Source organism: Aricia agestis, chromosome 14 (genome assembly GCF_905147365.1).
Source record: "Aricia agestis chromosome 14, ilAriAges1.1, whole genome shotgun sequence".
Classification (NCBI taxonomy): Eukaryota; Metazoa; Arthropoda; class Insecta; order Lepidoptera; family Lycaenidae; genus Aricia; species Aricia agestis.
Window position 1 is genome coordinate 7,783,480 of NC_056419.1, and position 13,534 is coordinate 7,797,013.

A 13,534-nucleotide genomic window follows, 5' to 3' on the forward strand; every position below is an offset into this window, starting at 1 on the left:
AACGAAACTTGTTATGAGTTGAATCTGTATTTTTTGTATCGTAAAAAGTACCTAGGTAGGTAAAAACTAAAATAGTTGTCGGATAAACCATTAAATATTTGGTTCAAGCTGCAAAAAGTGTTAAATATGTCTAGGAAAATGTTCAGTTTCAGGAAGTAGATCGTCATAAATATTAAATAAATACACCGGCGTGTTTCCTCCGTAGGTAAATGTTAAAATTTTCAGCCAAAACGCAATAAAGTATGATAAAGTAAATTCTAACCATTCCGGAATTTTAACTCATTTATACGGTCGCCCACATCGGCTTCGTTTTTTAATTATAAGTTCGTAATGAGGTCCAAAAGTAATGTAATTTAGTAAATAGGCCGTATAAAAATATTAATTTGAGGCTTTGAGGCGAGTTTTTCTTCGGAGATTAAAAAATAGCAGCTGGCCCGGTTTCAATCGGCAATTTCAATTCTATTGGAAAACATTAATGGAGCGGAAGGTTTACGAAGAAAGAAATACCATACTTAATATTATAAATGCGAAAGTGTGTCTGTCTGTCTGTTACCCAACCGCTGAAGCAATTTTGCTAAAATAAGGTATGGAGATCCTTTTTTCCCGGAAAATGTACGGTTCTCGCGCTATAAACGAGTTTTCTGCTGTTGATGCAATGGGTATTAACTATTCATAATGCCCAACGGCAGATGAAACAGTATACCTGGCATCTCCATAATATTAAATTATGGAGATTGCTACTTACTTCACGGAAAACTCGCTCTTAGACTATGATTTTCTGTTCCTAAAAATCTGCAAGTTTATCTACAAAACTATTATGTCTGGTTTTTTGTTTGCTTCATATGCAATGCTAAATTACTCTCGGTAATCACATTGTAAGTACACAATAAGTATGCTGCAGCTAGGCAAAAAAGAGTCTGGCGCGGTGACAACTAGAACTAAAAGTTTTCATGTAGTACTGTACCTACTGGCTACTACTGCCAATCCAACTGCAGTACAGTAGTGCTGGTTTTCGGTTGCCTCGAAGAGACTCCTTCCAGCTGTAAGACGGCGAATTCGATTTCGGTTTTTTTATTATGTCAACTTTTTTAATTTTTTAATTTTATTTTTGTATCAAAAGTGCATTAAGGGGGCGACTAACCCTAAAGTGTCGATTTTATAATTCATTTTTATACTTGAAAATAAGCACCGAATTGTTTCATTTTCTAAAATTAGATACTAGATTATATTTCCGAGAATTCGATCTGAGCAAAACACGACATCTTAAAATTTTCTCGATAGAAAAACAAAGATGCATCTAATTTTCACGAATTTTTCATTTATTGCCATAATCTTCCATTGAACTAAGTTAATGTTTTAACACATTGTATAAAATTCTATCATTGAGAGATCGACCTAGCGGATTTTTAAAATCTTATATATAAAAATGGATTTTTATATATAAGATTTTATAAGGCGTAACGTAGGGTTGCCCTTGTTAAAAGAAAAGCGTTATTTTAAAACATAAATATTCATTTTTGCCAAGATGTAATTTAAATACTCATGTCATGTCAGAAGACGAATGAAATAACATTATGAATATTGCCTGAAATATTTCAACATAAACAGACTCCATTTCCACCATTTCAATTATATTTTTAGCTTTAAGTATAAATTGTTGGATCAAAACCACGTCAGAAATTAATTAATAGAACAAATGAACAAATGTCAGATAAGAACAAATTATGTTACGATATAATAATTTCACAATGTGTAATTAATTTGTTAGCAAGGGGTAACAAAGCGGTTTCTATCAAAGCTCTAAAGGTTGGGGCACACAAAATTAAGTCTTGAATATGTAAATACAAAGGAATTTTTAATTTTTTTAGTTTCAAAACTTGGGAACGGCTGCACCGATTTGGATAATTTTAGTCTTGAAAATATAATCGTTTAAGTCCAGGGAAGGTTTATATTCGAAGGGAAGTGAAACGTTTAACGAGTCATCTAGTTTTGTGTACAAAGTATCTCCCTTGTGAGTTGTGGTACCAAATAAGTATTTTAAATATTTGACTATGATATTAATTATTATAAAAAAAATAGAATTATTATTTACTGTAGTGTCTGTAGTCGACTTTAAGAGGATTCCACACCGCCCTTTTTTCCATATAACAAACGTTGTCCCCTGTTTCCTCCCTGGATAATGCTAGTAGAGTTATGATTTTTTTCCTGAATATCTACGGCCACTAATACAATGTCCCTATGTTTTCTTTTTTTTCATAATTTAATTATTAAATAAGATATGAACGTTCAAAAACCCAAAAAAATGGCCAGATTTTCCGCTGTGTTCAAACGTCCAGAAAACAGATTTGGCTAGATTATACAAAAAAAGCAAAACAAAGGAACACAGCTCAAGCCTTTTTTTAATCTTTAATGAAAAAAGTACTTAAATCGGTTAAGTTTTGGAGAAGGAATCAGGGGACAACGAATCGTTGATTTTCTGGATTTTCTGCAGTTGTCTCTATCGCGTTCTGCGGTATAGGCTTGAGATAAGGGAGACAGCTATAGATATTACACGTACTTTTTTTTCATTTCTCTAGCCCCTGTTGTATTCTCTTAAGGCTACGCCGTAGACGCGCTACGTCGTAGCGGAAATATCTAAGTACTATCAACGCCCGTTCTACACATTGGGCCAACGCGTCTGCAGACGCGTTGGCCAACGCGTTCGCCTATGTCGAGAGCCGCCATCAGAGAAGTTGATTCCTATGCAAATCGGGGGAGTTTGGTTGCGTTACGTCAAACCCAGCTGACAGATCACAATTAACATTGAATTGACATATTCGACCAAATAACGTTGGTCTGTCAATTGCATAGGAATCAACTTCCTCGATGGTACATAATAATATTATAAAAAACAAAGTGTTATTATACTCTGACAATGCAAACGGTACCATTTAAAATATCGCATACCCACCTATTTATTATTAACTAGATGTCCCGCGCGGCTTCGTCCGCGTAAATTAAGAATTTTACGGAAACTGTACATTTTCCTGCAAAAAATTGCATATGTCCGTGGTCGTGTTGTGGTCGTCTCTATATCTGAGCCAAATAACATAAAAATACTCCAGTCGTTCGTGAGATAAACCCTTTCTAATATTTTTCCACATTTTCGTCTGTTTCTTCGGTCATATTAATCTTAGCGTGATAATATATAGCCTTTCCTAGGCAGATGGGGGACCTACGTAGTTTGGTCGCGTTACATCAAACCCAGCGGACCTATCATATTTAACATTAAATTGACATGATCCGATCAAATGACGTTGGTCCGTGAATTGCCTAGGAATCAGCTTCCGCGATGGTACATACAAATAGCCATCGTATAGGTTTCAGTAATTTTCAGTCTCACAGAGTAGGCGTGTGTACGGACCCTATTACGTATTAATCAAACAATTCGTTTGAAGCTTTCTACAGAATTAATATCGTTTGTCGTAATTTTATACAATTTAATATGAAAGATAACAAAATTGACTTGTGATAAATAACAGAAATTAATCTGTGTTACTTTTACTTCACATTGTGAAGCAAATTTCAATAAATATAATTTAAAAATTTAAATCGAAATTTATATCAATTTAGAGTAAATATTTGTTGTTTCCTAGCTAGCTTGGTAGTTTGCTTTTGACAAGTCTTTGAATGTGGAAGTAAGTTCAAAGTTTAAGATGAATCCCGTATTCAGAGCGTACGTCCAAGCATGGCCTATAATGGGCCTAGCTGCTTAGTGCTTGCTAAACTTAAAATGCACAACAATATTTGAGGTTTAGCAAGCAGAAAGTTATAATAGAAAGTGACACATATAGCGACGAGCGATACAAACGCGTTTCAGTAGCCCGAGAGCTGGTGACAGCCGGACTTCAACCATTTTATAAAAGCTGAACTAAAAACTGAATTTCCTGTCTATGACCCGTATAAACTATAAAAGCAAGAACGACCAGATACTATGGAATTCCAGTCGCGGTTACTTTAAAACGTATCCAGTTCTGAATTTCTACCTAACCATCGATGAATAATAAGCTCAAAGTATTTTATTTTCTCCGGGATAACTGAGGACTAGCCTTCCACTGCCGGCCATTTTTGACGATTGCTTCCCACTGCCAGACACCTTTAAATCACCTCAAAGATAAACAGAGCACGAACAGTACACTATGTAAATTGTAAAAACTTTATTCTTCAAGCTTGACCGCAATTCAAATAAATATTGTATTAAATGAAATAAGAGGCCTTATTTATTATGGATTAGGTGGTCCTTTGATGGTTCAGGTCAAGTCAAGCTCATGTATCAATATTTCGGTTCACAGAGTAACCAGGTTTTTAAATATTTATGAGGAATATAGAGTAAACATTATTACAGGCGTAAGGACAAAACATTCTGTGAGTAAAATGTGTGTAACATGAATGGCCTTATTGGGGCACTCTCTTGTAGACATTAGAGATAATAATATAGGCATACTTAACTTATAAGACATTGGTCGCAGACAATACGTATTTAGTGTTAGTTTTAATATACTTATTAATTGTATTATGTATGTTAGCCTGTTAGATATAATATGGGCGAAGATGAGATATTATTGGTGCTTATATGAATAAGATATTAATGGTATAGTAATAAAAAAATAAGTAATAAAGCCGCACAGATAACTGGATTTACATAGCACCTGCGTCAGTTCGTGTTAGAAATTAGGAGGATTTGAAAAAAAAACCCAGTTAGATATGTATAACTCCTCTGGTGACGAGTCGTAATGCAAACATCCTTTTTCATACGTCATTTCTACAGTAAAAAAGTCGAGTAACATTAGTAAAATGGTGTTACCGCAATTTGATGTAATGGAAAAAGTTTTATGAGAAATGTTCTCAAAGGCTTATCCTCTTGTAGAAATGATCGCGGAGACCACATTAAAGGTATTCCCATCTCTCACGACCCGTGTCATTGTATCCAATTTCGTATGTCGCTAGTGTAATTTTTTTGTCTAAAAGCATACAGAAGTACCTATGTATAAATTTACTATTCGTACATACTTTTCTTACAGACTCAGAGACGGTATGCACGCACGATCACAGATTACTACCTAAACGGTATGATTGAAATTTGAAAGTCTAATTACAATCTGATGATCAATTTAATGGAAAACATGCCGTGTATTTTATTATAACAAAATTAATTAATAGTAGATGACATCTGCAACCCGTTTGCGCCAAAATGTTTTATTTATGGCGCGAAACCGTAGACGTAAAGTGTAAAATAAACACACACACACACACACTTTCATTTAAATAGCTTCACCTTTAAAACGTGCAGAGGTAACAGATAGTTACGCATTTTCGTATTTATAATATTAGTAAGTTTTAGTTCAAGTTAGAAAAAATTAAAGAAGATTATATTTCATTAAGAGCCAATTTATCGATAAAATGAGCCATACATCATAACATTATTTAATGTTATGATGTATGGCTTATTATATAGCTTGACACTGGTGTCGGGACACACTGCATATAAGGTGTCCCTATACATAAGATGTGCCATACACACCCTAAAGTTTTTTGTTTTATTACAGCCTGTATTAATGGTAACACTGAACGGACGATATACACGTGTACGGTGTAACCGAGACCTTAGTTGAACGAATTTTCAGTAGAGGCTTCAGTTACCCGAAAGACTTCGGCGAAGCCGCGCGCGGGCCGCTTCGCTAAAACTTTCCGCTTCTCGATATTATATCGTAGTGTGAGTTCAAAATGTTTTTGTTTTTGATTACCGGACTTCTCGTTGCGAGTAAGTAAATACAAATAATTAGACTTCAGAATACTTTAACACTTTTATTTACTTACTTAATTAAAATTTTAGTAAAAGGTTTCGAAAGTAACTTATATTTAGCTAGTCAGTATCATTTCTATAGTGATATTATCTTGTGATTATTTTTTTTATTCCAGTCTTGTATTAACTTAAAAAAATTAACTTGTTATGAAATATAGATATAAAAAATAATTTGAACACACGTAAACTATAAATCTAGATTAGACTTGTCTAAAATTCTAATAAAATTAAAATATAATAAGTATCATGTATTTTTATCTTGAAACGAGCTTGTATATATTATATATTACTAGCTATTTGACCGAGCTTTGCTCGGTATTCGATAAAACACGAATAAAATGACATTTTCTAAAAATTATTCCTAGCAAGATCGATTTATCGCCCCCGAAACCCCCTATATACTAAATTTCATGAAAATCGTTGGAGCCGATTCCGAGATTCCAATTATATATATATATATATATATATATATATATATATATATACAAGAATTGCTCGTTTAAAGATATAAGATATATCTTGAATCTCTATAGATAAGATGCATGTCGCACATGAAGAACCTATTGACTATACTATTTTCTTGACACGTCACCGCACTCACCACCTATAGCAGTCCTTCCCAAAGTGGGCGATAACGCCTCCCTCTGGGCGCTGAAGGTCTAAAGGGACCCAGAAAAAAAATGGGGGTGTTGTGTAGAGGCGGGTGATGTACTTCATCGGGATGCATTTTAATTTGAAACAAAGGGGGCGCTAAAACATAATTTGCTCACAAAGTGGGCATAGACAAAATAAGTTTGGGAACCCCTGACCTATAGTAATTCCGGTACGTTCCAAAACCACGGCGACCGATTTGTAGCTAATTCATAAAGTTATTCAAACAAACCTCATTTATCACTAACTTTTGATTATTACCTACCTATAAAACTTATCACTAACTTTGGGAACAATATTTCTGCCCTTGTCAGAATATTTTAACTATTTCCTTTCCTACATTTAACAGAATATTATGATGTTTTAGTCTATACTAAAAATCAGGAAAAAATATATTGTAATTTGCAAATAAACGAAAAAATCGTATTAGGCAGAGATATTGGTAGATAAGGGAGATACAAAGAACGGTGGAAATCTTTAATGCGTTTTCCTTAAAACGCATAGAAAAGCCTTATAACGAAACGTTAAAAAAAACATGAAGTAGATATAAGAAAAAATATAACTGTTCTATTGTATTAAAGTTTTATTGTACACAAACATATTGTGTGATGTGACATGGTGACATTTACATTGATATTATTTTGGCCTTCCCGAGCTCTGCCATATAAATGGAAATAAGCAACGAAAATTCACTAATGTTGCGTTAAAATAATATAATTAGATTAATTAGGGTACTGCAATACTACTAACTTGTTACCGGTTACGGTTTATACGTGGGAGAGCCATGTTCCGGCATGAATGGGCCGGCTTGACCGGAGAAATACCACGTTCTCACAGAAAACCGGCGTGAAAAAGCGCTAGCGCTGTGTTTCGCAGAGTGAGTTAGTTTACCGGAGGCCCAATCCCCTACCCTATTCCCTACCCTACCCTCCCCTATTCCCTTCCCTTCCCATCCCTACCCTCCCCTATTACCCTATTCCCTCTTAAAAGGCCGGCAACGCACCTGCAGCTCTTCTGATGCTGCGAGTGTCCATGGGCGACGGAAGTTGCTTTCCATCAGGTGACCCGTTTGCTTGTTTGCCCTCTATTTCATAAAAAAAAAATGGCCAATACCCCTACACAATTGAAGTTTTGGACAAAATATACTTACTTTTAATTTATAATCTTCTAGATGATGCCCGCAACTCCGTTGCGCCAAAACTCGTTTATCGCGCCGGAACCGTACATTTTTCCGGGATAAAAAGTATCCTATGTCCTTTCCCGGGACTCAAAGTATCTCCATACCAAATTTCAGCAAAATCGGCTTAGCATTTAATTAGCAATTTAGTAACGGACATGTACACTTTCGCATTTATAATATTAGTAAGTATTTTCGTTTATTGGGGTGTTCAAACAGTCTTACATTTTATAATAAAGTAAAGTTATAAGTACATTTATAAGATTTACTAAAATATATAAAACCACCGGCGCGGCGGTGCAGTGACCACAGATGAATATAATATTATAATTTAATTAGTATAGGAAAAAAGAGATCTAGAGAGCAGAGAGTATGGATTCGCCTAACTAAATGGTGAACAAACAGTACCTACCTATACAAATTTTTCATCACATAAAACTACCGCATTTAGAAGTTATTGTTTAAAAACAATTGCAAGAATGGGGATTGTCCATTTTTTTTTATTTTGTTCATTACAAAAACATTTCGAGGAATAAGGTCAGTGATCGTTTTTCTGTATATAAACGAAAAAAATACCCATTAGGTACTTATATTTTTGAACAAATATGTTTAACCTTTGTTTGACCTTCAATGGCGTTAAATTAGCAATAAATTCGACCAACATTACGTTTCGAACTTTTGGTAAGCTTCTCGTATCAGCTTTCACATAATGAGAACTTGCATTTGACGAACCGGCCATTATAAATAAGATTGAAAGGAAAAAACATACTGCAGAGGTCAATTATTGGCCGCCGATGATGACGTCAGAGCGAAACTTTAAAAATTTATTGAGAAAAAACTAGCCAATGAATTTCAAAATTATTTAATTTATATTCTTAAAATACCCTATTTTAACGAAAAAAATATAAAAAGTACATGTGATTTTTTTGGACAATGCCCATTGCCGCAATTTAATACGATACCAATCACGTTTTTATTTTATTTTTACTTTGATCAACATAAATTTTCTTGTCTTTATTAGAATTCGTTCAACCAATTATTAAACTTCTCGACTATTCCGAGAATTCTGACCAGACTTGGCTTTAATAAATTTCCTTTAAAGTGAAAAGGGCCCCTTTCACTGGTTGTTTGTGGTACCTCTTTAATTCATTAGAATTAATTCCGAAGTCCGCTTTAACCGAATCTAATTTTCTTAGGCTCATTTTAAATCCGGCCAACTTGCCGGAGACGACTAAATGTTATAAACTTACTGCAGAAGGGGAATTAATTAATAATTGCTCTTTAATAATTTCCTCTTCACTCTAGAAACATTCCTCTTAGCTGCTAATAAAATATTTTATGGTTTTTATTACAGCGCATACCTACAATCTGCAAACATTAGCGCCACCCATTAATTAATTTTATATCTTGAAAACTAGACCAAATAAAAAAAATATTCATACAGTTTAACTATTTATAGTGCAGTTAGCGTTGGTTTAAAATATTTTACAATACGATTTCGATATTTCTACATAATTATATCACTATTATCCGGGCATAGAAATTGTATTATTGCGGGATAAAACTATCAGGAATCAGGATCGACCGAAACACGAACGAAAGTCCTGCGAGAGCAATTATTGGAAGAACGATTTGTTACTTTTGTTTGCCCTGGGGCGAGGAGTTGAGAACTCGTGAGCTCGTGAAGCTCGTGAGCTTCGGTCAAAGTGGCGACAGTAGTACTTGTGACATAATTGTCACAACTCACATAATTTGCTCGGTATTCGATAAAACATGGATAAAATTACTTTTTCCAAAAATGATTTCTAGCTAGATCGACTTATCGCCCCCGAAACCCCCTATATACTAAATTTCATGAAAATCGTTGGAGCAGATTCCGAGATTCCAATTATATACAAGAATTGCTCATTTAAAGATATAAGATTAAGCAAAGGTCGGAGCTGAGGGCGCTACTCGCACAAACAGTAAATACTAAATATTTTTACCGTGGGAGAGCCATGATTCGGCACGAATGGGTCGGCTCGACTGGATAAATACCACGGGCTTACAGAAAACCGGCGTAAAACAGCGCTTGCGCTGTGTTGCGCCGAGTGAGTGAGTTTACCGGAGGCCCAATCCTCTACCCTATCACCTTCCCTACCCTATTACCCTTTTCCCTCTTAAAGGTGCCGCACCTGCAGCTCTTCTGATGTTGCGAGTGTCCATGGGCGACGGAAGTTGCTTTCTGTCTGGTGACCCGTTTGCTCGTTTGCCCCCTTATTTATAATAACTTAATTTAAAAAACCGACTAAAATCCGAGATGTTGCACACGTCATAATATATCAGAATATTGTCATGGTGGCACTTGCCATGGCTATATTTGTATTTGCATACTTGATGTATTCGCCCAACAATCACCATGTTTGGCAAAGTATTGGTCTTATTTACCTATTTGACAAAATATATGACCAATAATACCAAACACACGCATTTACCTTTCTCGGTTTTTACCTTCCACTTCCCTCTATTTACCTTTGTCGGTTTTTGACGCACATTAAAAGAGTGAAATAGGCACGTAAACAAAATCAAGTGAAAGTTTGGTATTTGACGTCTATGTGTGGAAAGCCGTATTTGCCTTTATTTACTTGTTTGTGTATACGTTAATAATTTTGCCGAGTGTAACAAATAGTCAATAGCAAATACCAATAGCCATGTGAAGTGCCACCATCAGAGACGTTGTCAAACGCCTCACAAAACTTTGTGTTTACTGTATATTATGGTGGTGCTGCACTATCTCTAGCGTGAAAATATTGCACTTAGTATATCGCTATAAACAACTATCAACATTCATACAATTAACAATTAAGAAACTTCATATTCTTCAAATTTTTGATGGGCCTGTATTCCCAGAAACGGACGATTTTCAAGATTTAAAAGTGACAGGAGACATAAAAATATAGTAATTTAAATTCTGAAAAAAATATATGTGTTAGTTAAGGATCTAACACAGTGGAATTTATATTCCATTATGCAATATCATGAACTTCACTTGATAGAAAAAAATCCCAAACTTACCTCTTCTTTTGACGAAATTACCATACTATGTCCAAATTATTTGGAATTTTCAGATATTTTTGTACTGAATTAAAGACAAAGCATATACCTAGGGCGTTTCGTTTTTTTGATTCGATTTAATTGATATATAAAATAACGACGATAAAAAAACTATAAAATTGCGGGCGCAAAGTGTGTGACTGAAAGCTTACCAGCCGAACCTTTTTCAGAATTTAAATTACTATATTTTTATGTCTCCTGTCACTTTTAAATCTTGAAAATCGTCCGTTTCTGGGAATACAGGGTCTTAATAAGCATACAATAATATACAATAGTATAAAAGCTAGGTAGCGTACATCACGTCGTCTAATCCCATGCTAAGTAAAAACTCATTACAAACAGTGCACAGTTGCAAATTAAACTGCTTCAATTTGCAATAACTACACAACTCACATCACTAACAGTGCTTCAAACTCTCATAACCGACGTACCTTCATAAAAAGCGTTATTAAATTTTAAGTATCATGTCAAAATTAATATACTTTTTATTGATCAGCCAATTTGTGAATTAAGAGAGCTCAATTAGGGTACGAGTGTTTAACTTCTTTTTTTTTTAATCTTTATTTAAGGGTTTAATCGCAAAGCGATTATGACACCCGAATTCACATACATACAATAAAAATCAAAAAATAAACTTTTAAACAGATACTTATCACAAAAACAAAGTACGCTCTTATAAGTCTTAGCGTGATAAAATATAGCCTATAACCTTTCTCGACAAATGGGCTATCTAACACTGAAAGACTTTTTTAAATCGGACCAGTGGTTCCTGAGATTAGTGCGTTCAAATAAGCCCTTTCATATAATTTCCCCCCCGTTTTTTCCACATTTTCCACTATTTCTTCGCTCCTATTAGTCTTAGCGTGACAAAATATAGCCTATAGTCTTTCTCGATCAATGGGCTATCTAACACTGAAAGAATTTCTCAAATCGAACCAGTAATTCCTGAGATTAGCGCGTTCAAATAAGCCCTTTCAAATAATATCCCCCCGTTTTTTCCACATTTTCCTCTATTTCTTCGTTTCTATTAGTCTTAGCATGATAAAATATAGCCTATAACCTTCCTTGATAAATGGGCTATCTAACACTGAAAGAATTTTTCAAATCGGACTAGTAGTTCCTGAGATTAGCGCGTTCAAACAAATAAACAAACAAACAAACAAACTAACAAACTCTGCAGAATTATAATATTATATTATAGATTCATTTAATTTAATGATTCTTCTTAAAATTCTTGTTTAAGTGTGTGTAAATCTTGATAGGTATTCTATGGTAATCGTCGTATCTGTCTGTCTAAGGCAACCTTTTTTTCATGCGGGCCACAAGTGAACTCTATGTTCACTGTGAAAGTAGCAACCCTGGAAGAGCAAAATTTTTATGTGATTTGTCCATATGGGCAAGCGTCTCCGCATGTTTCCATACAAAGGTGAAAAAAGTTACTCTTTCAGCACTGCTACTTTCACAGCGAACTTTTTATTATACACACCCTAAGTCACTTAGTTTTGTTACACCCCATATACTATCTGTACATACGTTCTAAACCTCAACCCAATTACCATTCCTCTATTACTTGTGGTGGATGCACCACAGACCGCGGATGTAGCCCGCGGCTGCAAACTGTTGCTCAGTTCCATCATGAGACGGGAAATTTGATGGAAATGTGGAATATTATTAAAATGTAATTTTGCTTGTAATATTTATTTATTTATTTAAAACACTTTATGCAAATATTTACATAGGCGGGCTTAATGCCGTGTGGCATTCTCTACCAGCCAACCTTAGGGTGATGATGAAAGTGTAGAATAGGCGCATTCTAAGACTGAATTGATTAAGACATTAAATAAATAGTTATATAATTATTTTATACATACTAATACACACTATAAGCTTATTATAATACCATACATAAGTTATACATAATTAAACTATATAATTAAGATATACCTACATAGATTAAGGAATTGAATTACTAAATGAAAATATTTAATATATAATAATATATTTGTCAAATATGAATTCCAGTGGAACCTTAATCTAATCACTAATTATTATTCAACTGATTTAAATATAATTGACGAACTCTGCGTTTAAAAATATTTTTGTTAGGGGACATCCTGATTTCTTGGAGGAGGGCGTTGCAAAGGAGTATAGACTGTACATGGAAGGAGGAGTGGACAATACTGGAATTATGAGAGGGACAATGTAATCGCAAGTTTTTGGATGATCGAAGTTCCTGACTGTGGGTATTACTGAAAAATTCAAGGTGGGAAGATAAATATAGAGGAGCACTGGGAGAGTAAAGGAGAGAGTACAGCATACACAGTGCACGCAGTGAACGACGTTGACGAATTGCCAGCCATTGCAACTTAGATCGGTATTGAGAGACATGATCAAACTTACGAAGATTGAAAGTGAACCTGATGCAGTTATTTAGCATATGGTCAAGTTAAGTAAGTAGTTCTTCACGGAGTTCGAAACAACAAACGTCACCGTAATCCAATAGTGGAACTATAAGGGCTTGAACCAGCAGCGACTTTATATTAAAAGGTAAAAAGTTTTTTAGTCGATAAAGAGACCGCAAAGAGCCTGTCACCTTACGGCAGACGTTAGTAATATGAGTACGCCAATCGAGACTGCTGTCTATATGTAGCCCAAGATCTTTGACACTGGAGCTAAAAGGGATAACACTATTACCAAAGACGACGGGTGGAAGGGCTCCAATATCAACTCGACTCATCAAGCGCGGACTGCCAATAAAGATGGCTTGACAT

At 34.8% G+C, this 13,534-nt stretch overlaps 1 protein-coding gene across 1 annotated transcript in view; it reads left to right on the forward strand.

The window, feature by feature from the left end:
• Positions 1-5,697: 5,697 nt before the first annotated feature.
• LOC121733586 overlaps positions 5,698-13,534 on the forward strand; it is a 44,802-nt gene continuing 36,965 nt past the window's right edge. Inside the window, exon 1 of the mRNA XM_042123882.1 lies at positions 5,698-5,800. Within this exon, the coding sequence (XP_041979816.1) occupies positions 5,764-5,800 (37 nt within the window). The 5' untranslated portion in view covers positions 5,698-5,763. The remainder of the gene's footprint in view (positions 5,801-13,534) is intronic.